This window comes from Rattus rattus, chromosome 2, assembly GCF_011064425.1.
Source record: "Rattus rattus isolate New Zealand chromosome 2, Rrattus_CSIRO_v1, whole genome shotgun sequence".
NCBI lineage: Eukaryota > Metazoa > Chordata > Mammalia > Rodentia > Muridae > Rattus > Rattus rattus.
Window position 1 is genome coordinate 176,494,505 of NC_046155.1, and position 27,899 is coordinate 176,522,403.

Consider the following 27,899-nt stretch of genomic DNA (forward strand, 5'->3'; position numbering starts at 1 on the left):
TTGGGACATTTGCTTGGAACGTTGTTTTTCAGCCATGTATTCTGAGGTAGTGTCTGTCTTTGCCTCTGAGGTGTGTTTCCTGCATAAAGCAAAATGCTGGGTCCTCTTTTTGAATCCAGTTTGTTAGAGTATGCCTTTCTATTGGGGGATTGAGTCTGTTGATGTTGCGAGATATTAAGGAATAGTGATTATTGCTTCCTGTTGTTTTCGTTGTTAGAAGTGGAATATGTTTATGTGTCTCTCTTTTGGTTTCCTTGCAAGGAGTTTATATTCTTGCTTTCTGTACAGTGTAGCTTCTCTCCTTGTGTTGGAGTTTTCCATCTATTATCCTTTATAGGGCTGGATTTGTAGTAAGCTATTGTGTAAATTTTGTTTTGTCATGGAATATCTTGGTTTCTCCATCTATGTTAATTGAGAGTTTTTCTGCCTAGAGGAGCCTAGGCTGGCATTTGTGTTCTCTTAGGGTCTGTATGACATCTGTCCAGGATCTTATGGCTTTCATAGTCTCTGTCGAGAAGTCTGGTGTAATTCTTATAGGTCTGCCTTTATATGTCACTTGACCTTTTCCCCTTACTGCTTTTAATATTCTTTCTTTGTTTTATGCATTTGGTGTTTTAACTATTATGTGACAGAAGGAATTTCTCTTCTTTTCCAATCTACTTGGAGTTCTGTAGGCTTCTTGTATGTTTATGGGTCTCTCTTTCTTTAGGTTAGGGAAGTTTTCTTCTATAATTTTGTAAATATTTACTGGCCCTTTAGGTTAGGAGTCTTCACTCTCTTCCATACCTATTATCCTTAGGTTTGATCTTCTCATTATGTCTTGGATTTCCTGTATGTTTTGGGCTAGGAGCTTTTTGTGTTTTACATCTTTGATGTTTTTGTTGATGTTTTCTATGGTATCCTCTGCCTCTAAGATTCTCTCTTCTATCTCTTCTATTCTGTTGGAGATGCTTGTATCTATTGGTGATCTTGTCTCCTCTTTAGGTTTTTTATCTCCAGGGTTGTCTCCCTTTGTGCGTTCTTTTCCTTTTCTTTTTTCTTTTTTTTTTTTTTTGTGGGGTGGGTTGGGGTAGGGGTGGTTATAGAGCTTAGGTGAGAAATGGTGACATGTCAGCTGGGAGCTGGGATTGTGCCCATATGTGTTCAAAAATGGAGCCCCTGGACAAGCACTCTTCGGTGGGTTGCTGGAAACGTGGAGCTAAGGAGAGGTGGCATGTTAGCCTAGAGTATTCTTTATATATATATATATATATATATATATATATATATATATATATATAACATTTATTATAAATAAGACATAATTTATATGTTTTATCTAGACAGGTGTAAGAAATTAATATTATTCAATATTGAATTGAAAAATAATAATAAAATTGTAGATAATTTAAAAAGATATGTTTTAAAGTTTTCCTTTACAAAGAGACAATAATTTGAGAAGATTGAAATGTTTAATTCATTGAACTATAATGCAATACGTATATTTTTAAAACATCAAAATGGACTTCAATATATCTTGTTTTAAATTAATGTGTACCAATCTTTTGCATTTACTTTTTTTTTGTATAATCAAAATTGAATTGTTTTTTTTTTTTTTATTAACTTGAGTATTTCTTATATACATTTCGAAAGTGCCATTCCCTTTCCTGGTTTCGGGCAAACATCCCCCTCCCCTCCCTTCCCCATGGGTGTTCTCCCAACCTCCCCCATTGCCGCCCTCCCCCCATAGTCTAGTTCACTGGGGAGTTTTCTAAGGGGCAGGAGAGTTTTCTTTGTGGTGGTGGAGGGAAGGCAGATGGGGTTTTCCATCTTGTGCAGGAGGGAGCAAAGATTCAAACCTAACCACTCCTGGTTCCATAAATACACTGTAAAAATGTTAAAGGGATGACGTTTAAGGAGTCCTAATACAACACACAGGCTTTGGGCCATACAAATGTCCTACAAGTCACTGTAGAATCCAGTCTAAGCATCTAGCTGGCGCTTTTCACCTCACATCGCTTTCAGCACACTTTCCTGTTTTCTACTTCTTTAGCCCTTTGGTGCATTGGGACCTTTGGTCCTCCTGACCCCTCCTAGTGGACTGCCATTGACCAGTACTTTTCAGAGTTAGTTTACTATTACCTTCGAGGTGTCCTGACACTTCTCTTCCTGAAAAGTTGCACCTGACCTCCTGAGATAAAGCAGATGCCCTGCCTTGCTTTTATCTCATGTTATTTTAGTTATTGTACTTCTTCTCATCAAATATAACACTCTAAAAATTGTGTTTCTTTCTGTGTTGAATATTTATTTTTTATTTTTGCTTTATCTCCTAATCTTTCCCTCTGATCCCACTGTCATGTTATAGTCATAAGTACTTGGTGAATGTTTATTCAAGGCTTACTTAATTCACTTACTTTAGTTCTAAGCCTGACTACTGGAGATGTCTTTGCATCTCTGGCATTTAGGCTGCAATGAACCACTGGCCTGAGCCACAGATCTACTGGGAAGATTCACATTGGTCACTGTTTGCTGAACCACAGTGTGTCCTACTTCACTCTCAGCCATTTCCCCACTTAGTTCCAAGAGCTGGTGCTGATGACATGCTATTGATGCTGTTGACATGCTATTGATGCTATTGTCCTGCCTGCTTATTTTTTAGACAGGTACAGGGCTATTTTCCCAAGAAGAGTGGACAATCTGTTCTCAATATATAGGGATTCCTTTTGCTTTGCTGTTGTTGTTGTTTTTGTTTTTGCAAAAGGCCAGCAAATTTAAACAGACATGGCAGATGGAGAGAGAAGTAATGGGAAGACAGGGGTCTCCAGTGAATTGATCTTGGACCAGTTAGGTGCTTCACATAAGTAAATCTCATATGTCCTAAAGCCAAGCTCTGTCAATGTTGAGGCCAAATACTGAAGAGAATAAAAGGGCAATATGTTTAAAATTAAACATACAGATTTAAGATGATTGGTAAAAAAAATCCCACATTCTTAATCAGAAATCTTTCATTAATTGGATACCTATACCACAGTCTTTGATCCAGGAGGAAGATAATGGTCCAGACTTCTAAAATAGCTTCATCATTTCCTCTTCACTACATTAATTCTTTTTTTTCATCTTTATTAACTTGAGAACTTGAGTATTTCTTATTTACATTTCGATTGTTATTTCCCTTCCCGGTTTCCGGGCCAACATGCCCCTAACCCCTCACCCTCCCCTTCTCTGTGGGTGTTCCCCTCCCCATCCTCCCCCCATTACCACCCTCCCCACAACAATCACATTCACTGGGGGTTCAGTCTTGGCAGGACCAAGGGCTTGCCCTTCCACTGGTGCTCTTACTAGGCTATTCATCGCTACCTATGAGGTTGGAGCCCAGGGTCATTCCATGTATAGTCTTTGGGTAGTGGCTTAGTCCCTGGAAGCTCTGGTTGGTTGGCATTGTTGTTCATATAGGGTCTCAAGCCTCTTTTAGCTCTTTTAGTCCTTTCTAAGATTCCTTCAACGGTTTGCTGCTGGCATTCGCCTCTGTATTTGCTGTATTCTGGCTGTGTCTCTCAGGAGAGATCTACATCCGGTTCCTGTCAGCCTGCACTTCTTTGCTTCATCCATCTTATCTAGTTTGGCGGCTGTATATATATGGGCCACATTTGGGGCAGGCTCTGAATGGGTGTTTCTTCTGCCTCTGTTCTAAACTTTGCCTCCCTATTCCCTCCCAAGGGTATTCTTGTTCCCCTTTTAAAGAAGGAGTGAAACATTCACATTTTGGTCATCCTTCTTGAGTTTCATGTGTTCTGTGCATCTAGGGTAATTCCATTTTAAAATCCTGGACAGTTTTGTTCAAAACCTTCACTTGTTTGGTTGTGTTTCCCTGAAATTCTTTCAGGGATTTTTGTGTTTTTTCTTTAAGTGTTTCTACTTGTTTACTTGTGTTGTTCTGCATTTCTTTAAGGGAGTTATTTCTTTCTTAAAGTCCTCCATTATTATCATAAAATGTGATTTTAAGTCCAAATATTGCTTTTCTGATGTGTTTGGATAATCATTATTTTCTTTGTTCAGAGAACTGGGCTCTGATGATGCCAAGTAGTTTTAGTTTCTCTTGCTTAGATTCATGTGCTTCCCTCTAGCCATTGGGTTGCCTTTGATGTTTGCTTGTCTTGCTTTTTCTGAGAGTGACTTAACCCTCCTGTAGGCCTCTGCATCAGCACTTCTGTAGAACTTTTTTCCTGTTTTCTTTCAGCCTTTTCTGAAATATGTGCTCTGATTTCAGGTGTGTACATGCTCCTGGTGACTGTCTTTCTGCTCTAGGCGTGGGCAGGAATCAAAGGGTCCTGTCCTTGATTGCTCCTAAGTCCTTGCACCCAGGGGGCACAATAGGTGACTCCCTCTTGGTTCTTGAATGTGAGCAGAGGGTAGTCCCCTCTGATTTCTCTGGAGTGTCCACACTTCTGAGTGTTCACCTCTCTCCCCACCGGGATTTTGGTGCAGGTAGCTGTTTGGCCAGTCCAATTCAGTCCTGGGCACAGACCAGAACTGCAGGTACCAGCTGCTGATAGTTTCTGTGTCCAGAGGCACTGTTCAGTTTCTCCTTGGACTAGGGTTGTGGGCCAAGGTGCACAGAAGTGGCAGTCTGTCCCGCAGTCTTTAGATGTCTTCACTTTTGGGTGTTCAGCTCTCTTCCCCAGGGGATCGATGCCCCCTTTCTAATGGTCTAGCAGTATTTCATTGTGTAAATATTTTCTTAATCCACTCTTCTGTAGAGGAATACATATATTATTTCCAAATTGTAGCTATGGATGAATAGAGCAGCAGCAAATATGTTTGTGGTATTATCTCTGTGGTAGGATGATGTATCCTTTGGGTATATCCCAGGAGTGATATAATTGTATTTTGTTGTATACTCACTCCCATCTTCCTGAGCAATGACATACTAATTTCCATAGTGGCTATCCAAGTTTTCACTCCCACCAGAAATAGATGAATGTTTTCTTATATTCACTTCAATGTGAGGATAGAATGAATTATCACTTCTTTTATTGATTTTAGCCATTGTGATACTTCTAAGAGGAAATCTTAAAGTAACTTTGATTTGCATTTCCACAATTGCTAAGTATGTTAAACATGTTTTTTTCTTAGCTTTTTGAATTAACTCCCTTGAGCATTCTGTTTATGTTTGCAAACCATTATAGTAGGTTTATTTGTTTTCTTCATATCTATGTTCATGAATTCTTTATATGCCTGGTCTATGTGAAGATGGTAATTTTTCCTCCAATTTTTCAGGATGCAACATTGTGTGAATGTTAGTGCTCTTCGCTTTGCTGAGGCTTCTCAGTTTCATGAGATCTCATTTATTAATTGTTGATATTAGTGCCTACAATAATGATGCTCTGTTCAGAAAGCCATCTTTTATACCATGAAGCTATCCAGTTTGACCAGCACTATTTGTTAAAGATGGTATCTTTCAAGTATGTCTTTCTGGATTCATTATCAAAGACCAGATGTACATAGGTTTTTGGACTCATGCCTGTGTTTTAAATTTGATTGCAACCTATCTATATTTGTATCAATACTATGCTGTGCTTATTACTAAAACTATGTACTAGAGCTATAGGTCAATAAAACTATTGACAGTTCATTCTGGCAACAAACCAAAAAGAAGAAAATGCTCATCTCTTGCTGGTGGGAGTGAAAACTTGCATAGCAATTATGCAAATTAGTGTATTATTCATCTGGAATATGGGAATCAATATAGTAAAAGATATATTTATATCTTTCTTGAGCATATACCAAAAGGACAATTCATCCTACCACAGATCCACTAGCACACTTATATTCAGTACTGTTCTATTCATCATAGCTGGAATTTGGAAACAAAACATATGTTTCTTAACAGAAGAATGGAAAAGAAAACATGGATTATTTATACAGTAAAGTATTATTAGGCCACTAGGAAGTGTCATCACAATATATACAGGCAAAAAGTTGGAACTAGAAAAATCATTGTAAGTGAAATACGCCAAAACAGAAAGAAAACTTGAAATTGGGAATGTTGAAACCTCCATCAGTCTGGATGGTTTTAGCTATTCTGTTTTTTATTTTCTCTGTTTTCACATGAAACTAAAAATTGCCTTTTTATGATCTGTGCAGGCTGTAATGGAATTTGAATGGGGATTGGATTGAGTGTGTAGATTACTTTTAGTAGGATGTTCATTTTTTTGCTGTTACTACTACTGATCTTTTCATCTTTTGATATTTCTTTCATTTCTTTCTTTAATGATTTGATGTTTTTTATCATCTTTCATTTGCTATGCTAGAAATAGTCACATGTTTTTTTTATATTATTGAGGCTCTTTTGAAAGGCATTGTCCCTCATTTCTTTCTCCTTCCATGTGTTGTTTGTATGTAAGAGGGTTTCTATTTTTTGTGAATCTTGTATCCAGTTACTTTGCTGATAATGTTTAACAGTTGCTGTAGGAGGAACATAAAGACTCCACTGCCATGGCAGTGACTGCTTCCACAAGGCTATGCAACAAACAAACAATAAATGAACAAATAAACGAACATTAAAACAAAACAAAACAAAAACAAAATGGGGCCACACTGTTTCAGTGATGATTTCTGCATATGGCCAGCCTGGAAATTTGCCTGAGCCTGTAGTAACAACTGATGGTTGGAGCAATGATGAATGACAGGACACCACACAGAGAAGACATCTGATAGGAACCAATGGGGCTAGAGTGGTGGTCCCAATCCCTCCCCCAAGCTGCAATAAATTAGCTTGCCTCTGCATTCTCACCTGCTGATGGCATTTGTGTCATTGATTCTGTGCCTTCTCTTTGACAGCCCTCAAGGGGGACACTGGACAGGTTGAAGCACTCAGATTAAAAGTTGTCATTTCCCTGTAGAATATTTGGGTTACTTGTGTATCCTATTTTATCCTATCCTATCCTATCCTATCCTATCCTATCCTATCCTATCCTATCCTATCCTACCATGTGCCAATAAATATGCCTTGATCTTTATCTTCAACTTTTATCCTCTTGATTTCCACTTGTTTTAGTGATTTAAGGTATTGCCTTCTATATTGAACAGATATGGAGAGAGTAGACATGTTTGTCTTTTTCCTAATTTTACTGGAATTGGTTTGCATTTTTCCCCCAATAAAAGTTGATGTTGTCTATGGCTTGCTGTAAAATGTCTCTTTATCTTGTTTAATGTAATTTTGTATCTCCAAACTCTCCAGGACTTTTTTGTGACATGTATTTGATTTATCCAAGTGCCTCTTCTGCAACTAATGATATGATCATATAACTTTCATTTTTGATCATCTGGTATAGGCTTAAATTTTTAAAACCTACTTTGATAAGGGGTTTTAAATGCTTTGATCCTCCTTCTAGCCTACTGTCCAAAGGTAGGAGAGAAAAGATGGTGAATAAGAGAAGGGGATGTGGACCTGTTTAGAAGTAGTTTGGGGGAGCAATTTTAATCTGTGTTTGTCAGGATACCAGCAGCCTAGTTTAGAAGTGTTCAGAGACCAGGCCAACTCCATCTTGGACTCCAGCTCCATCTTAGTGAACTTGACCTAAGGTTGAACTCAAGTTAACCAGTAAGTCTACACATAGCACTAGTTTCCAGATTATTCTCCAACAAGTATGTACCTAGCACTAGTTTCCATGTCACTACCTAACAACCACCAAGCAGGAGGAAAGCAGAAGTTAACTTTGTGGTTTGGCTACCAGCACTAGACAATCATTTTAAAGGGCAAAAATAGCCCCTCCCCATCAGAAATGTGCTAAAATGAAAAATCCCCTTGTTTGTTTGCCTCAGTAAATGATTGCTTGAAACTGGGCTCAGGACTTTACCCTCCCATCCAGCTATTTCAGGACTGGCAATGAGCCCAAGCTGGAGTTTTAATAAAAAAGACCCTAGTGTGTCCATTTAATTCAAAAAATAATTTTATTTAATCAGTTTCTTGGTGGTCTTTTGGGGTTCACATTCATGAACAGGAAATACAGTATCAGGATACCATCAGTCCAGTTTAAAAGTATCACCAAACACAAATCAGTAATGATAGCACAATCTAGTAGAAACTTTTAGGCCTCTCACTGAATTGGCATGAGTCAGTAGACACAGCCAAAACCAGCTGGAATTCCAGGAGTTTTCTGCCATATCTCTCTCAACAAAGTGAAGGTCAGTGAAGAAGCAAGACCAATGAAGAGCTGCACAGCTACCCATGCAAGAGACCACTCTCAGTTTGTTGAATTTCACTTATACTCTCTCCAAACATCACATGTCCTTCCCCAGGTCTTGCTTCAGCAAAACATCATGTGAGTCTGCCTAAGCAAATCACCATGTGAATCTGCATGACATGGCAGAACCAGAAAATTCCACTTCAATATGGTGTATCACATTTATCACTCTACATATGTAAAAGCATCCTTGCATCTCTGTGACTGAAACTACATGATCATAGTGGATGTTTTATAATGTATTCTTGGATTCAGTTTACAAATATATTTTGAATATTTTTGCACAATATTTTCATGAGAGAAATTTTTCTGCAGTTTTCTTTTTTTCTTGGGTTTTTATGTTGTTTGGATATCACGGTAACTGTGCAATCAAAATGGAACTGAGAAATATTGTTTGTTTATAGTTTGTAGAATAACTTGTAGAATATTTATGTTAACTGTTTATAATTCTGTTTCAATTCTGCTAAATCTGTCTTATGCTACTTCTACATTGCGAGCATTGGGGGCTTTGTAATGACTGGTTTTAACTTTTGTAAGTAGTATGTGCCAAGAAAATTATTCTTTTTTTTTTTTTTAGATTTTTCTGATTTGTTAGAGTACAGGTTTTTAAAGTAGGTCCTTCTGAGTCTCTGTATTTACCCAGTTTGTTTACATACCTATGTTCATTTCTCATTTGTTAATTTGGAGTTTCTCTCTCTCTCTCTCTCTCTCTCTCTCTCTCTCATTAATTTGTATAACAGTTTAATGAATGAATTTCTTGATTCATTGTTTCTTTATATTTATTTTGTTTCTATTGTATTAAGGTCAGTCATATGTTCGATTATTTCTTGCCTTCTACTCCTTTTGGGTATGAATTCTTATTTTTGTTCTAGAGCTTTCAAGTGTGCTATTAAGTTCCTTGTATTAGATCCCTACAAAATACTTATTTGTATACTTAGTGCTATGAATACCTTCACTGTGTCTCATGAGTTTGGTTATGCCTATTATGTATCACTGTCATTTATAGTCACATTTATCTCTATATCATCTGTTACCTATCTATTTACTATTTTACTTTTATGTATCTTTCTACCATCTACCTAATCTTTCATTTATTTTTCTATCACTTATCTGTCATACATACATAACTATTATCTATCAATTAATTAGTCATCTTTTATCTATCCTCTTGAATCTACCAATCAACTAATCTGTCAATCACCTATGTATTTCTTTTTCAAGAGAGGGTTTCTCTGTGTAGCCATGGCTATCCTGGGATTATTTCTGTAGACTAGGCTAGACTTGAACTCTCATTATTTGACAGCTTCTGCCTCCCAAATTCTGAGATTAAAGGCATGAGTCATCAGCACCTGGCCTCACTTATTTATTTTTGATTTATTAATCTATATGTCAACCCTACTGATTAACCCTTCTATTTATCACCTATCTTTCTTCTATCAATCATCTATTTTTATGTTTGTCTATCTGACTGCCTGTTATTTCTATCAAATCTCTCTAGCTAACATATGTATGTCAGTATATCAATACCATATTTTCTAAAATAAACAAGTCTTAAGTATCCTCATTATGTTTCAGTCCATCAGTGTCAAATTCTAGAAGTCACTCAAAAGGCCAAAAGTCACCATGAAATTCAGACAGTATTTGAATAGATGTAACTAAGGCCCACATTCAAGACCTTGTTACAGACAACTCAGCATAAGTCTAAGGAGATTAGAGCACTTTGCCCACCACCAAAATAAGCCAGTCTTCATGTTAAGAGAAAGTTTAGCTTTTCTGGGAAACCTATCTTCCTCATTAACATATTTTCATTTCAAGACTTAACAAGACACATGAAAGTGTGTCATCTGGGGCCATGATGTTGAAATAGCTTTAGTCCAGTCAGCTTCCTGTCCATGAGTGTTCATAACCACAGATTTTATGGTAGACTATGACCCATAGGAAATGGGAGGTCTAAGTTTTTGACCACTCACTTATATTTCTGGACCAAAAGCAACCTAGCAGCTTTCTGAAATGCTTTATTCTTTGTTGCTCGAGGACTCTTAGAAGAAATAACACTTTTTATAGTCTGAAAGTGAATGGAGGGTTTTCTTCAAAGAATATCTAGTGGTGCTCACATTGTTACCTCTCTATTCACCTAAATTTCCTTTATTTTTATTAACAGCATTCATTATTCAGCCCAGTTTATTGAAGAACTCACTTACAAGGGACAGAGTATAATCAAACTGAGTTCCTTTTCCTTCTGCCTGCTAAGTCTGGAAATACATGTGCATACTGACTTCCAAACTTGTCTTTAAACATTTTTATTTTCATTTTTAAGGTAGAAAAGTTTATTTGACTTCCAGTTCTATTGTTATGTGTGAATCCCAGAGACAGTGACCAGAGAGAGACATTTGGTCACATTGAACCAAAGTTTAAGAGTTATCAATAGAATGCATGGTTATGCTTAGCTAGCTTTGTTCTCTATTAAAGTCCAGAATAACTTTCTTAGGGAATTTTGCCCTTTCCTCAATACTAGATATGTTTTCTCATAACAATTAATCTAATTGTTACCCCCAAATATGTCCATAGGCTAATTCTATGATCTTCATAACACTTTGTCAGACTGTTTTGAAGTTATTCTAGGTTGTGGTAAACTTACATTTAAAATTAAAAATCACAGTAGCAGAAAAATAAATGTTAAAAAACATTTACAATTTCCCAAAATATGGAGAAACAAGTCTCCTTATTTCAATAACACCAATCTTTTAAAAATTAATTGATTTATTCATTTTACATCCTCATTGCAGTTTCCACTCTGTCCTTTTCTTTCAGTGTTCCTTTACCACAATCCATTCTCCATGAATTTCTGCTCAGTAAAGGGGCAGTATTCCCATGGATATTAACCAGCCATGATACCTAAAGTTGCAGGAAGATCATGCACCTCTTCTATTCAGGCTAGATGAGGCAATCCATTTGTTAGGAGGAAAGAGTCCCAAAGGTAGGCAAAAGATTCAGACATAGCCCCTGATCCCACTCTTAGAGGAATACAATAAGAAGTCTAAACCTAACAATTGTAACATATATGTACAGGGCTTAGTTCAGTCCTATGTGCATTCACTGAATGTTGATTCAGTCTCTGTGATAGTCTATGAACACAGATTAGTTGATTTTGTTGGTTTTCTTGTGGTGTTTTTGACTTTCTGGCTCCTACAGTCCTTCCTCCTGATCTTCTGTAGGATTCTCCAAGCTCTACTTAATATTTGGCTATGTGTCTCTGCATCTGTTTCCACCAATTACTGGATTAAACCACTCTAAGGACTGTTATGCTAGGTAACTGTCCTCAAGTACAGCAGAATATTACTATCAGAGGCAAGGGTGGGCTCCCTGTCATGGCATGGGTCTCAAGCTTGACCACTCATTGGTTGCTCACTCCCATGATATCTTTGCACCTTTATTGGGCCTTATCTTGTATGCAGGACAAATTATACACTGGAAATTTTGTGGCTGGCTTGGTGCCCCAACCTTTTCACTGAAAGACTTGTCTGGTTATAGGAGATAGCTACTTCAGACTACTTGTTCTCCATTAGTAGGAGTCTTAATTTAGGTCACCTTCATAGATTCCTGGGAGTTTCCATTGCACTGGATTTCTTTCTTTCTTTCTTTCTTTCTTTCTTTCTCTCTTTCTTTCTTCTTTCTTTCTCTCTTTCTTTCTTTCTTTTGTTTCTTTCCATCTTTATTAACTTGGGTATTTCTCATTTACATTACGATTGTTATTCCCTTAACCGGTTTCCTGGCCAACATCCCCCTAAGCACTACCCCTCCCCTTCTCTATGAGTGTTCTCCTCTCCATCCTCCCCCCATTAATGCCCTCCCCTAAACAATTACATTAACTGGGGGTTCAGTCTTGGCATGAAAAAGGGCTTCCACTACTGCTGGTGCTCTTACAAGACTATTCAATGCTACTTATGCAGTTGGAGCCCAGGGTCAGTCCATAAATAGTCTTTGGGTAGTGGCTTAGTCCCTGGAAGCTCTGGTATGTTGGCATTGTTGTTCATATGGGGCCTCAAGCCCCTTCAAGCTCTTGAAGCCCTTTCTCTGATTCCTTCAGAGAGGGGGTTCTGTTCTCAGTTCAGTGGTTAAATGATGGCATTCACTTGTGTATTTGCTGTATTCTGGCTGTGTCTCTCAGGAGAGATCTACATCCGGTTCCTGTCAGCCTGAACTTCTTTGCTTCATCCATCTTATCTAGTTTGGTGGCTGTATATGTACGGGCCACATGTGGGGCAGGCTCTGAATGGGTGTTTCTTCTGCCTCTGTTCTAAACTTTGCCTCCCTATTCCATCCCAAGGGTATTCTTGTTCCCCTTTTAAAGAAGGAGTGAAGCATTCGCATTTTGGTCATACTTCTTGATTTTCATGTTCTCTGTGCACCTAGGGTAATTCAAGCATTTGGACTAATATCCACTTATCATTGAATACATACCATGTGTGTTTTTCTGTGATTGGGTTACCTCACTCAGGATGTTATTTTCCAGTTCCATCCATTTGCCTATGAATTTCATAAAGTCATTGTTTTTGATAGCTGAGTAATATTCCATTGTGTAGATGTACCACATTTTCTGTATCCTTTCCTCTGTTGAAGGACATCTGGGTTCTTTCCAGCTTCTGGCTATTATAAATAAGGCTGCTATGAACATAGTGGAGCACGTGTCTTTTTTATATGTTGGGGCATCTTTTTGGGTATATCAAGAGAGGTATAGCTGGGTCCTCAGGTAGTTCAATGTCCAATTTTCTGAGGAACCTCCAGATTGATTTCCAGAATGGTTGTACCAGTCTGCAATCCCACCAACAATGGAGGAGTGTTCCTTTTTCTCCACATCCTTGCCAGCATTTGCTGTCACCTGAGGTTTTTTTTTTAAATATAATCCCATTAGAGTATCTTTATTACAAACTCAAGCTTGGGCTTACTTACTGCCAGTCCACAGGACAATTTGGTCACCTGAGTTTTTGATCTTAGCCATTCTCACTGGTGTGAGGTGAAATCTCAGGGTTGTTTTGATTTGCATTTCCCCTAGGACTAAAGATGTTGAACATTTCTTTAGGTGTTTCTCAGCTATTTGGCATTCCTCAGCTGTGAATTCTTTGTTTAGCTCTGAACCCCATTTTTTAATAGGGTTATTTGTCTCCCTGCAGTCTAACCTTTTGACTTCTTTGTATATTTTGGATATAAGCCTTCTACCCAATTGTAGGATTGGTAAAGATCTTTGCCAAATCTGTTGGTTATCGTTTTGTCCTAACAACAGTGTCCTTGCCTTACAGAAGCTTTGCAGTTTTATGAGATCCCATTTGTAGATTCTTGATCTTAGAACAAAAGCCATTGGTGTTTTGTTCAGGCAATTTTCTCGAGTGCCCATGTGTTTGAGATGCTTCCCCACTTTTTTTCTTCTATTAGTTTGAGTGTATCTGGTTTGAAGTGGAGGTCCTTGGCCCAGTTGGACTTAGGTTTTGTACAGGGTGACAAGCACAGATCGATCTGCATTCTTCTACAGGCTGACCTCCAGTAGAAACAGCACCATTTACTGAAAAGGCTATCTTTCTTCCATTGGATGGTTTTTGCTCCTTTGTCAAAAATCAAGTGACCATAGAGTATGGGTTGATTTCTGGGTCTTCAATTCTATTCCACTGGTCTGTCTGTCTCTGCAACTATACCATGCAGTTTTTATCACTATTGCTCCGTAATACTGCTTGAGTTCAGGGATAGTGATTTCCCCAAAGTCCTTTTATTGTTGAGTATAGTTTTAGCTATCCTGGGTTTTTTGTTATTCCAGATGAATTTGCAAATTGTTCTGTCTATCTCTCTGAAGAACTGGATTGGTATTTTGATGGCAATTGCATTGAATCTGTAGATCGCTTTTGGTAAAATGGCCATTTTTACTATATTAATCCTGCCAATCCATGAGCATGGGAGATCTTTCCATCTTATGAGATCTTCTTCAATTTCTTTCAGCAGAGGCTTGTAGTTCTTATCATTCTGATCTTTCACTTGCTTTGATAGAGTTACACCGAGGTATTTTATATTATTTGGGACTGTTGTGAAGGGTGTCGTTTCCCTAATTTCTTTCTCAGCTTGTTTCTCTTTTTGTAGAGGAAGGCTACTGATTTATTTGACTTAATTCTATATCCAGTCACTTTACTGAAGGTGTTTATCAGGTTTAGTAGTTCTCTGGTGGAACTTTTGGGATCACTTAAATATACTATCATATCATCTGCAAATAGTGATATTTTGACTTCTTATTTTCCAATCTGTATCCCTTTGTTCTCCTTTTGTTGTCTGATTGCTCTGGCTAGAACTTCAAGAACTGTATTAAATAAGTAGGGAGAAACTGGGCAGCCTTGTCTAGTCCCTGATTTTAGTGGGATTGCTTCGAGTTTCTCTCCATTTAGTTTAATGTTAGCAACTGGTTTGCTGTATATGGCTTTTACTATGTTTAGGTATGGGCCTTGAATTCTTATTCTTTCCATGACTTTTATCATGAAGGGGTGTTGAATTTTGTCAAATGTTTTCTCAGCATCTAATGAAATGATCATGTGGTTTCTATCTTTCAGTTTGTTTATATAATGGATCACGTTGATGGTTTTCCATATATTAAACCTTTCCTGCATGCCTGGAATGAAGCCTACTTGATCATGGTGGATGATTGTTTTGATGTGCTCTTGGATTCTGTTTGCCAGGATTTTATTGAGTATTTTTGCGTCGATATTCATAAGGGAATTTGGTCTGAAGTTTTCTTTCTTTTTTGGGTCTTTGTGTGGTTTAGTTATAAGAGTAATTGTGGCTTCATAGAAGGAATTCGGTAGCACTCCATCTGTTTCAATTTTGTGGAATAGTATGGATAGTATTGGTATGAGGTCCTCTATGAAGTTCTGATAGAATTCTGCACTGAACCCATCTGTACCTGGGCTCTTTTTGGTTAGAAGATCTTTAATGAGACTTGTATTTCATTAGGAGTTATGGGGTTGTTTAAATGGCTTATCTGTTCCTAATTTAACTTCGGTACCTGGTATCTGTGTAAGAAATTGTCCATTTCCTGCAAATTTTCAAGTTTTGTTGAATATAGCCTTTTGTAGTAGGATCTGTTGATTTTTTGAATTTCCTCTGATTCTGTAGTTATGTCTCCCTTTTCATTTCTGATTTTGTTAATTTGGACAGACTCTCTTTGTTGTTTCGTTAGTCTGGCTAAGGGTTTTTCTATCTTGTTTATTTTCTCAAAGAACCAATTTTTGGTTCTGTTGATTTTTTGTATGGTCCTTTTTGTTTCTACTTGGTTGATTTCAGTTTTGAGTTTGATTATTTCTTGCCTTCTACTCCTCCTGGGTGTATTTGCTTTTTTTGTTCTAGAGTTTTTAGTTGTGCTGTCAAGCTGCTGATATATCCTCTCTTCTGTTTATTTCTGCAGACACTCAGAGCTATGAGTTTTCCTAGCGAAGTTGGAACACCTGCCATCTCTCTCATTCCCACACCACCAGCTCTTCCACACTGAAAAAGCTAGCTTACCCAATGCCATGCCAATGAAGTGGCAGAGCAAGCTCTTGTACTCTTCTGTCCTTGGGAACAGCTAACCTATGCCTTCACTACCAGGGCAAATACTACTGTGCTACTCAGGTGAGATGCAGAAGCCACACTCCTGAGTGATACAGCAAATAAGGGACAGGACAAGCTCTTCTCCTCTCATGATCTCTGATCTCAGTTCAGGATTTCCCCACATTCTGCAGGCAGTGAGGAGCAAGGCAGGGAAGTTTCTCTCCCATATACAATGATCCACAGAGGACTGGCAGGGCCAACTCTCCCTCATTCATGCTCTTGGGACACCTCACTCAGGCCTCATCTACCAAGAACAGCTCTACTGTGTTATCCAGGTGTGGAGTTAGGTATCCTGAGTGCCCCAGACAGTGAAGGGCAGGGTTAGCTCTTTACAGCCCTTGGACATCCACATTATCTCAGGTAGCAGCCCAGATCTGGGAGGTCTGCATGGTCTTTTGTGATAATATGAGCCACAGACATTGACAGAGACCCCTGCTGTTGCATAGCCATGGATTCAGATATGTCTTTCAGTGACCGCATGGCCAGGACTTCACCATGGCCTCAGATGGGAGGGCAGGCTACTGCACATCAGGCTATTCTTTTCTATCCTCACCTCTCCAGTTTTGAGCTTCTTCATAGATCTGCTTCTCTTTCTCTCCCATACTTGCATATTTAGTGGCTCCTGCTGCATCCAGGCCAATCATAGGGTGTACCTCTGGGTATCTTACACTTGCCCATGGAATGTGGTTGTGGGTGGGTCTATCTCCTCTTCTTTACTATCCTATAAACCCTCATCATCCTTCAGTCCCTTTCCAGATCATCACTTTTGACTTTGTTGTGATGAACTTAATTTAACCAGGACTATCTGTATTATTATTGGATTTGATCCTGGTGAAGTTACCAGTAGTCACAAAACCAAAGGTAATGAAACACTTTAATTTTTGATTCTTTTATGTACACCTAAGTTTCATGGAGTATTGCAGAATGCAGGGATGGAGAAGATCAGTGAGTTTACTGTGACATTGTGCTTCCTAGTAATGTCAGAAACTATACCCATAAAATCTCAACATCATTACTTCCTAAACATTACCTAAACAGGGACATCACCAATACCCATGACAAAGTGGTTAGAGAAAAGCTAATGAAGCCTCAACCCTATGATTAAAAAAATTATAGGCAACTCAGGAATGCTGAAAGCAAGAGAAATAATTTTCTCCAGGAAAACTACTTTAATAGTTTATCTAATACCTAATGGTCATCTTGAAAAAATACATACAAGTACCATTATGTGGTTACATTTCAGAATATATGTATATGCATATCTGTAAGTGTATATATATGTATATATACAAAAATAATTATTGTGCAAAGAGAGAAGAATATGAAAGATGATGAACAAATATATGTGAACATTTGTAGGGAAGAAAGAGAATAGAGAAATGATACAATTATATTAAAATAGAAAAGGTCATATTGAAACCTATTTTATACACACACACACACACACACACACACACACACACACACACAAATCTATGAAATTTAATCATGGTGACCCTATCCAAAAAGATATAAAAGCTAATGAACAAAAAGGCATGATTTGAAAGAGAGGATGAAGGGATATATGGGAGAATTTGTAGGGAATAAAGATAATGGAAAAATGATATAGTTATATTTTAAAAAGTATAAACCACATGGAAACCTATTTTATAGCACACACACACACACACACACACACACACACACACAGACAAATCTACGAAGTTTAATTTAATCTTGGTTACTCTATGCAAAAAGATACTTCTCCTGTAAGAAGCCATAGAATACTAAGCAGAAAATCCCAGTGCCAGATGTCAGATACCCTCTTTCTCATTACTGGTCAGGGAGAACAAGACATACCCCAAATTGTACAAACTATTGCCATTATTTTTAATAACACTGTAGAACCAATTGTAAGATCTTATTGTTGAAGACACCAAGTACTTTGATTATAAAATATGGAGACATCAAACAGGTATCTCCCAGGGAACATTCTCTCTGATGGACACATTTCATAAGGCCAAGATGTGCTGTGAATGTTGTTTGTAGGAGGCATAAGCAACCTCACCCATCACAGAAATCAATAAAATAATGATTTGTCTGACACAATATGACTGTTGGTATAGTAGTGGCTTGAGAGTTAAAGAGGTTAACCAACAGATTCTAATTGGACTTAAGGCCTGCTCCACTGGGGAGAACCTAAGCCTAATATTGTAATTTGGTCAAGAGCTTATGTCTGAAAGGCCATTGGTCTCAATATTATTTTATTAAAAAGACACAATATTAAACTGCTTTCTAAATATTTATCCTTATAAACTTAGAAGAGTACAACTCTCATATCTCATAGCAAAACACCCTTTATGCAGCATATGATAGTGAATACAGAGATGCACAACTGGTCAAAGTGCAAAGAATAAGTGACTTGTGGTCCTTAGACTTATTTAGAACATCTCTTATTCCTATATAGAACATCACATGCTCTGCCTCGGAAGGCCCAGACTACAATGTGGAAGACAAGGAAGGATTGTGAGAAATAAGGGGTTTAAATGTTGCTGTGAAATAGTTTCTTATGAACATAACTTGAACATTTTACCCCTTAACTCATAGTAGCTGTGAGTCACTGGCACAAGGTCTACACAGGGTGAAACAACTCAGGACTACAGCATGGAGAAGAAAGAGGCTCACAAGTCCTGTTGGAAATTGATACGTGCTAGGGGAAGGAATGTCATATGCTTCCACCCACAGCTCAGGGATCATTGCAAAATAGGAGACAGAAAGAAGTAAGACAGTAGATGACTATAAGGAAATAGCAATTTTTAAACAGCAGGATAGCTGTGATTTTAAACCCACACGCACAATATCAAGCCAGACCAAATACCAGCAAAGAAAGAGGAGATGGGCATGAAGTCTCCATCCTGTTGGCAACTGATAATTGCAGGGAGAGGGATAGTCAGTTTTCTTTAAGGATGTGACTCATGGTAAGTTGATCCTACTCCAGTTGAAGGCCATACATGCAAGTACCACTAACTTGCTAGCTTTCCCTGTTGTGTCTGTCCCTGTCCCTCTCCCTGCCCTTTTCCCTCTCCTTCCTATCCATCTCCCCTTTTCTCTCCCTTTTCCTATTCATATTCCACTGCTAGGAATGAGGTCCAGGGCTTTACAAGTGATAAATAAGAACTCTGTCATTAAGCTGTATCTGAATCCTTATTTTATTCATTTGTTTTTCCAATAATTTATTACTTTTTATTCACTTTACATCCTGATCAGAGCCTTCCTCCCTCCTCTATTCCCTGTCCCACCCTTATAAATTCCTGTCCATCCCTTCCCTCTTTCTTTCTTCTCAGAGAATGTGAAGCTCCTTGGGTACCACCCTATCCTGGGGCATCTAGTCCCAGCAGGACTATGCACATCCTCTTTTACTGAGGCCCAACCAGGCAGTCTAGGTTGGAAAGGGGATCCAAAGGCAGGGTACACTGATTGAGCCAGCACCTGATCAACTTGTTAAGGGACCCACATGAATACCAAGCTGCACACCTGCTGCTAATATGTAGGGCGTGTAAGTCCAGCTACTGCATGCTCCACAGTAGGTGCCCCAGAGCCACCATAGTTCCAGGTCAGTTGATTCTGTAGGTTTTGTGGTGTACTTGATCCCTTTGGCTTGCTCACTTCTAACCTACACTCTTTCCCAAGGCTCCCCAAGCTCCACCTTGTGTTTGGCTGTAGGTCTCTACATCTGTCTCCATCTGCTGCTGAATGAATCCTCTCAGAAGATAGTTATGCCAGGTTCATGTCTATAAGTATAGCAAAGTATGATTGATAGTGGCAGGAGGTGGCTTTTTCCCATGGGATGGAACTCTGGTTGGGGCAATCATTGATTGGCTGTGCTCCATTTTATTCCTACACATTTTGTAGGCAAGACAAAATGGGTTGAAAGTTTTTTTTGGCTTGCTTGATGTCCCCGTGCCTCCTCTGGAAGTCCTGCTTGGTTGTAGGAGGTAGCCCCTTAAGTCTCTATGTCCTCCTCTTGTAAGAATCTCAGCTATGGTCACTTCTATAGACTCCTCAGATCCTCCTCCATCACAAACTTCCAGCTAGTTACCAGACAGAGCCAGTGGCTTGTCTTACATCACCATTTCCTCATCTGGGATAGTTGTATTTCTTTTAATTCTATATTCTCATTATAATAGACAAACAAGGCCATTGATTTTGAAGACATTTTGTTTGCTTGTGCATTTATTCATGGATCTGAAAATTCCAGTTTCATTGATCAGTGTGCCCTGGTTACATTGTCATTCAATTCACAACATTTCACTTCATTTGTTTCTCATTTTATGAATTGTTTATTGAGAAAGATTTAGCTTTATTTACAAAATATAAGGATATTTGTTATCTCTGAACAAAGAATAAAGTGTATTCCCAAAATTCTAAGAAGTTTCTGATGACCCATGATTCATGATGGCTGGCATTAATTAAACAGAGTCCACTGGAAACAAATACTGTCTTAGAAAATTTCTAGTTTTCATTCATGGAATGTTGGGTCTGGGTCTTCTTCTTGCATTGGCTGCTTGCTGGTCTCAGTGGTTGTCATATTCCTGAGTCCTGCTGCAAAACTGGGCATAGGTTACAACCTGGGTCTCTTTGGGTCTCCAGGATGTAGTATCCTGGAGTGGGATAGAGTTGGAAGAAGGCATGTGTTTAGTGTTAATAACTTATTGGGTTGGGATGAACCTGAGGGAAAAGGTTCCTGAGGAAAAGGTTCCTGACAGTGGGACATTTCTACCTTCCGAAGTCTGGAGGGTTTCACCTGGGCATACACAATTCCATGGGGGTCTTTATCAGATGGGCTCTGCAGCAAGGAGACAATAAAGTGGATAAAGTGACTCCTGGTTCCATCCAGTATCTCCTGTAGCCAGGAGACGCTTTAGAAATTTAAGTCACATTCTATCATTCTTGATGGGGCCTTCAGATGCTTCCCCCAGAACTTGGAGAGTCTGGAAACTTCCTTCCCATAGTTCCAGCCTTTTATTCTTACACAGACTCCTGTTTCCTCAGCTCCAGCTATATCTTCATGTCTGAAGTCCTTTGCATCTACTGCATTTTCTGCCTATGTGTGCCAGTGCATAAGGACTTCTTCATTCAGGGTTAAACTCAGAATAAACCTAGTCAGAATTTTCTTTTATGATTCACACTGACCCTGTGTGACTCACACACTCTATATCTTCTGTTTCATTTTCTACACCACTAACATTCTTCAGTTATACACCTCTCATTTTCTAGCCTTGAGGTAAGCTTAGAGTGGACGAGGAGCTCTGTTCTTTTCTTTGTTCACAGACTCTATGAAGATCCAGAAGAAAAAATGATCTCAGCTGTAGCTTATAGTTCCACACATTTTTGTAAATATGACTACTATTCTGAGTTATTTCATAACTTTAATTATTTTTGTATATATGTTCTAAAAACACTTTCCCAACACTTTGTGATTCCTTACTTTTTCTTTAAAGCTAATCTCCCTGCTTTGTGGGTTCATCCGACCACATAGTTTGTCTTCATCCTAGCTCTACCCAAACAGTGTGGTTTCCCCCCAATTTATTTTCTTCATTTCCTCTTTCTCCACCAGGCAGCTGCTAAGATTAACCAAATGCCTGTTCTTTTTTTCTTTTAAAGCCTAATAAAATTTCCTCAAACTTATAAAAAAGAAATTCTCTGTGGATAACAGGGTGAGTGAATATATGTGGATTGGTGTGGTGGCAGTGGCAAGGGCTCATTGACACAACTGTCCTTCTAAGAGATGAAGCACCTGATGCTAAGCAACAGACAGATGACATACATCCAGAAAAGAGGCTGTAGAGGAGGTTCACACAGTCATAGGGAAAGCAAGGAGATATAGTTCACAGAGTCAAACTCTTCCAAAATGGAGGGGTCCTATGTAGTTCTTACTTGCACAAAGTACTATTAGGCCAAACATTCTTATCAATGTGAATGGGGCAGGAGTCTCACCCAACTGTCCAGCTCTCCATTGTCCTCAGAATGTGTGTTTTTCACAGAATCATCTGTCATGTCAGAAGAAAGGAGTCAATTCTTAGCTACAGGGTCTGGTATCTCTTTGACTCAGACCCATGTCCTTGTCCCATAAGGAGAGAGAGAATCAGGGAATGTGGTGACATTTCTAGATCCATTGTGAAAGTTCTTTCTCTCCAAGTGCTGATCCAAAACCCTCCCCATCAGTTCTCTGATTCTGAGGTCTAAATAATCCCCTTCCCCAGATCTCTGATATTCTCACATAGGTGTTTTTCATTGATGGTAGCATCTGGGCTGGAGCTGTGAAGACAGTGACAATCAGGTAGAAATGAGGTATATGGCAGATAGGAGGCTTTAATCTATGGACAGAAATTACCTCTTCTGGTGGAGTCTATCTCTGTATGTTGTTTCTGGAACCCCTGAAGTCACTTGTAAGTTGGCATCTCTTTGAGCTGCATGAATTGAAAAAGCATCAGCTAGGAAGGCTCCACCAATAGAAATTTTTGGAGGAAAAAAGGGACTGTTAAATCCCTTGCTATGACCATACCAATACAAAGGGAGGTGGAAAATATTGCAATATCTTTGAAATTTGTACACGTCTTGAGATTATGTTTTCTCTGCCCACCACCTGCAGACATCCAAGGCACTCACACTATACTTACTAGCCTTCTTTTTGCAACTATACCGGTATCGAATGAGGATGAGAAGAAGCAGGAGTAATAAAAGTAGGAGGAATGACACCAAGACTCCAGTCAAAATCTTCTGGTATGTTGTCAGTCCTTAGGCACAATTGACATCATACATGACAGAATGATGTTGTACTCAAGTACCTATTACATGACTAGGCCACTCAGGGCCTCCAATATGGTAACTATTCAACATGGAAATATAGTCTCTATACAGTCAGTTATAGGTGAGAATATTATGGTTCACAGAGACCATTTTATTTGACCCATGTCATTTAGAATGAATATAAAAAGCTGGGGCTTGAACTCAATAGTAAATATCTAGCACCAGCTCTGAGTCTGCTCCAGTATGCTGTGCCACCATATTTGTGGCAAAGGGGACATAGTGATTTCAGAACTGGGATTTGGTGGATGAGCCTCCTCCTTACCCAGGATGTCACAGTCAAGAAAAGCATTAGGAGTAAATTAAAGGTATGGGCAAACTTGTTCCTTTATATTAGCAGAAATCAAGAAAAACTCAGCGAAAGTGACTTTTCCCTCATGTCTGAATCTCAAAAGAACATTTTAATTTTCCAATATTATTCAATAAAATTAGGCCATGGAGCTAGAGCATAGGAAGAATCTTTGTCAGAAATTTCAGTAACCTAAGTGATCAGAAGTTCCGCTAAAGGAAGGTCTGAAATTCATGTTGAGAGAAATTGAACCCTAAACTGTGGAAAGAACATATTATCTAAGTCACAAATTCAGATCTCCTACTTTCTTAACTTCTGTAAGTTGCTATAACCACCTCCCAGGAGAGATTTCACTTACCATCTTCAGTGTGTGTAGGAGACTGGTTCTTGGTTTCTGCCAGAAATTGATGGAGAGATGAACATTAGAGTTCATAACACTTTACTATGTTGTTTTTTCTACTTCAACAGGATACTAATTTCAGAAGGATATTACTCTATTGCAGACAATATTTTGTGTCTCTGGGTTCTTATATTTCTGTGAACAGCACAGTTCAGCTCACCAATGCAATACAAAGCTCTTATCATTGAATATATGGGAAGGATAGAGACTACAAGGGACTTAGAACTGCCCAACTGAATCTGTGCAATACCTGTACCAAAAGCCTCTGTTGTCCAACTATTAACATGAATCTGGGCACATGGTCTTAGGATAATGAAGGAGAGTGTCTGCCACTGAAGAAGGTTCTTATTAGGTTTTGCTAACTTAATATAAGCTAGATTAATCTGGAAAGAGGCAACTGCAATAGATAAAATTAATCTATCATATTGGACTAAAGGCATGTCAGTGGAAAGATTTTTCTAATTTATTGATGTAGGAGATCCCAGAACACTGTGGTTGAGTCTAATCATGAGTGATTAGACCTGGATGGTGTAAGAAAGCAATACTGTAAGCCATTGGCAAGTAAACATGTGAGCTGTGATCCCTAATTCAGTTCTTACTTGCATGCCTACATCTAATTGCTTTCAGGGAGCTCCATACAAAATAAGATGGAATAAACCCCTTTCTCACTGAGTTGCTTTATTGAGATCATGGTGTTTTACTACAAAATAGGAAGAAGATTAGGACAGAGACATTATATGATCATTTCATCAATTGTTGATCATTCTCAACTGCCACTGCTAAATTACAATGAGTCATAGAGGAAGCCACATGAATAAGGGAATTCTGACTGCATCCCTGTATTGGGGTGGTGGTGGTGAATGTCTTTTAAACCAGACAGATTTTTAACCTCAGGGTTTTCTCCCTCATATTCAAGGCTACAGATCATATTAGGAAAAAGACCCAAGTGACCCAATAAACTAAAGTTGATAGGTGTGTGTGTGTGTGTGTGTGTGTGTGTGTGTGTGTGTTGCTTACCTGATACCATGAGGATAAGGGGATCACTTGATTTCGACCACAAATGTGGTTCATTTCTAAAAGAGCCATAGCATCTGAATGTTCCATTGTGGTTGGGAGTAACAGTGTCCAGAACAAAAGTAGCATGGAATGATTGGTTGTCATGTCGTTGTGAGTCCAGGGTCCATGGAAAGCTGTCTTTTCCGTCCTGGATCAGAATGAATCTGCCAAATCCCATGGATGAGCTACACTTAAAGGCTATGGAAACTCCAGAGATCACATCAGAACTGGGCCAGACTGACAGGCTGGGATTTGTATAGGCTCCTAGGATACAAGGAGAAGTATGTGAAATGAACTAGAGCTACCCATATTGTCCTCCAGGATTCGACTCTGAGGAAAGTGCTCATGGAGAATAGATTTTCTTATGATAGAGCCGTACTGGGTCCCCTGAGTGTCCTCTTACCTGTCATCACCAGCTCCATGGCATCGCTGTGCTCTGAAAAACCAGCAGCACTCTCATAGTAACACTTATATGTGTCTGCATAAGTGGTTGTCATGTATCGAATGTTGAACTTAGCCTTATTCCTGGTTTCCAGAGGGAGTTGAATGTCCCAAGGATCTACATTTCCCTCTTTATACAGATGATACTTCTGGGCCTCCCAAGACCCCTGACACCAGATAGTCACAGATGTATAAATGGCAATCATAGAGCCTGGCTCAGCCCAGATGATGGGCCTTGGAAGGTGTCCTGCAAAGAAATCAAAGGCTGAATCCGAGTACACAATCCTTCAGACAATAGCTCTTTGCACAGAACACTCCCAGGGAACAAGACATTAGCCCTTAAATATTTTCTTTTTTATTACTATTGTGAGGAACTGACTCATTAGAAAGTGAAATAAAGGTTTACTCCTCAGAGCGAAGAATCAAATACTGGGATGGCTGGAGTCACTTACCTGCCTGTATTTTAGTCCTGTGTTCCAAAATGAGACCTGGAAAAAAAGTTTTCCTCAGAGCTTTTTCACATTTAGAACCAGAATGGATTCCCTGGGGTGTCCATGTGAAATTAAATTGGCTATTGAGTAGGTTCCCTTACAGATTTAAGTGTCCACCCCCCCCTTTTCATATCTCACCAAGGTACAGCAGCATGGTGAGCATGGAGATCATGATGACTCCTGGTAATGTTTGTAGCTGTGTTCCTGGGACAGTCTGACCATGTTCTGTAACATCAGCCAATATGCATCTGTCATATTCTGGGCAGGTCCTTCCTGTCATGGGTTTTCTACATCATTTCTATTATGGGAAGGAAACTTCTGTATTTTCCCCAGTACAGATGACTATGTAAATACTCAGGTCTCTGAACTGCTTTTAGAGAAAGTTTTTCTCTATTCCTCACAGGTTTTTAGCTATCCCTCTGTTTTCCAAGCCAGAGTACATTCATTTGTAATAGTATTTTATTTTAAACTAGAAAAATTGTAGATCCAGGTTAAGAAATGTGATGTTGGTCAAAACCTGTACAGTGTTCTAAGTCAAGACTCACTCATGCTCTTTCAATTGGAGGACACAATCCCAAGGAGGCAAACTGAGTCAAGTTAGATAAGGTATGTTTCATAGCAGGTCTCTTCTCATTTCTGACTAAGCTCCAGTGGTTGTTTACAACTTTGACCAAATGGACCTGATCCACTGCACACATGGTCCACTATTTTACCAAAGTCTCTTCTCACTTTTCACTTGTTTCACCCCTTTATCCACAAGTTTGCATCATCAAGATGTTTTTATTCTGTTGAGATCACAAGGCTTAAGTCCTCCAAGATCTTTAACTTAAGTACTTTCAGGTTCCAGAGGTTTAAGTTTAGATTCTGGGTATGAAAATGAAGGCACCTTTGAATTTATTATTCAGTTTAGTACTGAAAATTTTCCATTCTTTTACCTGAAATTTGGTGACTGGCTTCTATTAGGCCAGAGGCATAATAATAAAACCATGTCCTGCACATGCCTATGCATTGTGGAAATTTAACCTTTGAGGAGGACATGAAAGAAAAATGGTGCTTCCCTTTTCTAATTTTAGTAGTTGTAATGTCAACATATATTTTTCGTGGACTGGACATATAAGTACTTTATTATGGGAGATGGGAGGTTTTTGACAATGTTAGTCCTTATGCTATTATTCTTTCTTGAAGCAGAAAGATGAAAGAAAAAGGGTGAGAGGGTGTTTTGGTGACATAGGTTTTAAAAAATTTCCCAAGTTCATGTAAGCAGCCTTCCAAACATATTTTGGTTGTGTAATCACAATTACAGTCATTGGTTCTCCACACCACATTTGGAAAAAATTATTTGTTTCTGCCAGTATGGCCTTATGTGTGTGTGGGGGATATTAGAATGTTTTGTCCTCAAATGAAATTGCCCAAACTAATTGTGCATCCAATCAAACACTATGTTCTCAAAACAATCTGTCTCTCTCTATATATATTAAATAAGCTACGTCCATCAGCATTTATGTAAGTACATTTCAGAATATGTTTTTGGAATTCTGCAGACATAAAGGAAAAATTTGCATTTTTCTCAATGCTGAAACAAAATCACCAGCTTCTCTCCCATTTGATCTCATCAAAAAATAGTGGAGAAAATGGTATACCTTATAGATAAATGGATGGAGCTTGAAATTCTTGTTCTGAATGACCAGACCTATACCCGTAAGTAAAAGAATCATATGTTTTCTCTCATTTGCAGGTACTAGCCTTGAAACATCATGTTTACACTTCATTTAGAATAACCATGGAGATTAGTAATTAGTCATGGGTCATGCAAGTAGAACTTAAAGGGATGGTGGATACAACAAACTATCACTATGGAAAGAAGAGAAATTAAGTTACAGCAAAGATTAATGTCAGGGTATGTGTAAAGATAGAGTGGAACTTGGAAAAGTGTGTGTGTGTGTGTGTGTGTGTGTGTGTAGACATAAAGGGATTTCAAAATTATCATATGCAAATTTCCTCAAATATACACATTGATATTTATTGAGCATTTAATTGGAGCTATCATTAAAGGGTAACAACCCCATACTAGACACCACAGGATAAGAAATAAATGTCCCAGAGTCAGGATATCTTCGGAAAGCCTCATCTCTATTGCTTGGCTTTTAGTGTATTAAAAGGAAAAGATGGATAAAAAAAGCAATCATCTGTTTTAGCTGCCTGTGAACACTGAGAGCTAAGATATGCCTGGCCTGGAAATCCATACCAACTGGCACAATATAACAAACAAAATAAACAAATAATGTGGCATCAAGTAATCACAATCCATTTGGCAATAAGTCTCGTTCAACAAGTTATATCCATACCTGGTACCAGTATTGGGGTCAAGAACTTGTAACTAGACATATTATGCACCATAGAATTAAACATAGTACCATAACTCTGCTAAATACTCACAGTAATGAACCATCTTCCATAACTTACCATTACAGCAATTGATTAGACCTGTCCGGAGCAGATGAAAGCCATTTCACAACTGGTCAAATATGTAA

General features: G+C 38.6%; 1 protein-coding gene across 3 annotated transcripts; it reads right to left on the reverse strand.

Moving 5' to 3' along the window:
- Window positions 1-20,247: 20,247 nt before the first annotated feature.
- On the reverse strand, window positions 20,248-25,577 carry LOC116894538 (leukocyte immunoglobulin-like receptor subfamily B member 4). Of its 3 annotated transcripts, XM_032896241.1 has the most exons (11): window positions 25,507-25,577; window positions 25,330-25,365; window positions 24,840-25,124; window positions 24,398-24,700; window positions 23,339-23,374; window positions 22,505-22,621; window positions 22,219-22,294; window positions 22,105-22,142; window positions 21,822-21,874; window positions 20,605-20,670; window positions 20,248-20,485 (listed from the first exon to the last, which is right to left on the reverse strand). In XM_032896241.1, the coding sequence occupies exons 1-11, from the start codon at window positions 25,538-25,540 to the stop codon at window positions 20,399-20,401; spliced, it is 1,131 nt and encodes a 376-aa protein (XP_032752132.1). In that variant the 5' UTR covers window positions 25,541-25,577; the 3' UTR covers window positions 20,248-20,398. The 3 variants fall into 3 exon arrangements, with proteins under 3 accessions (XP_032752132.1, XP_032752133.1, XP_032752134.1); XM_032896242.1 differs by lacking the exon at window positions 22,505-22,621; XM_032896243.1 differs by lacking the exons at window positions 22,105-22,142; window positions 22,219-22,294.
- Window positions 25,578-27,899: the final 2,322 nt, after the last annotated feature.

Bases quoted from the DNA above. Each gene is read 5' to 3' on its own strand.
- LOC116894538 (XM_032896241.1), bottom strand. From the start codon at position 25,540: ATGATCTCCATGCTCACCATGCTGCTGTACCTTG. The intron at 25,366-25,506 runs GTGAGATATGAA...CTTTTTTTCCAG, and splicing joins CACCATGCTGCTGTACCTTG to GTCTCATTTTGGAACACAGG. The intron at 22,143-22,218 runs GTAATTTCTGTC...CTGTCTTCACAG, and splicing joins GATAGACTCCACCAGAAGAG to CTCCAGCCCAGATGCTACCA.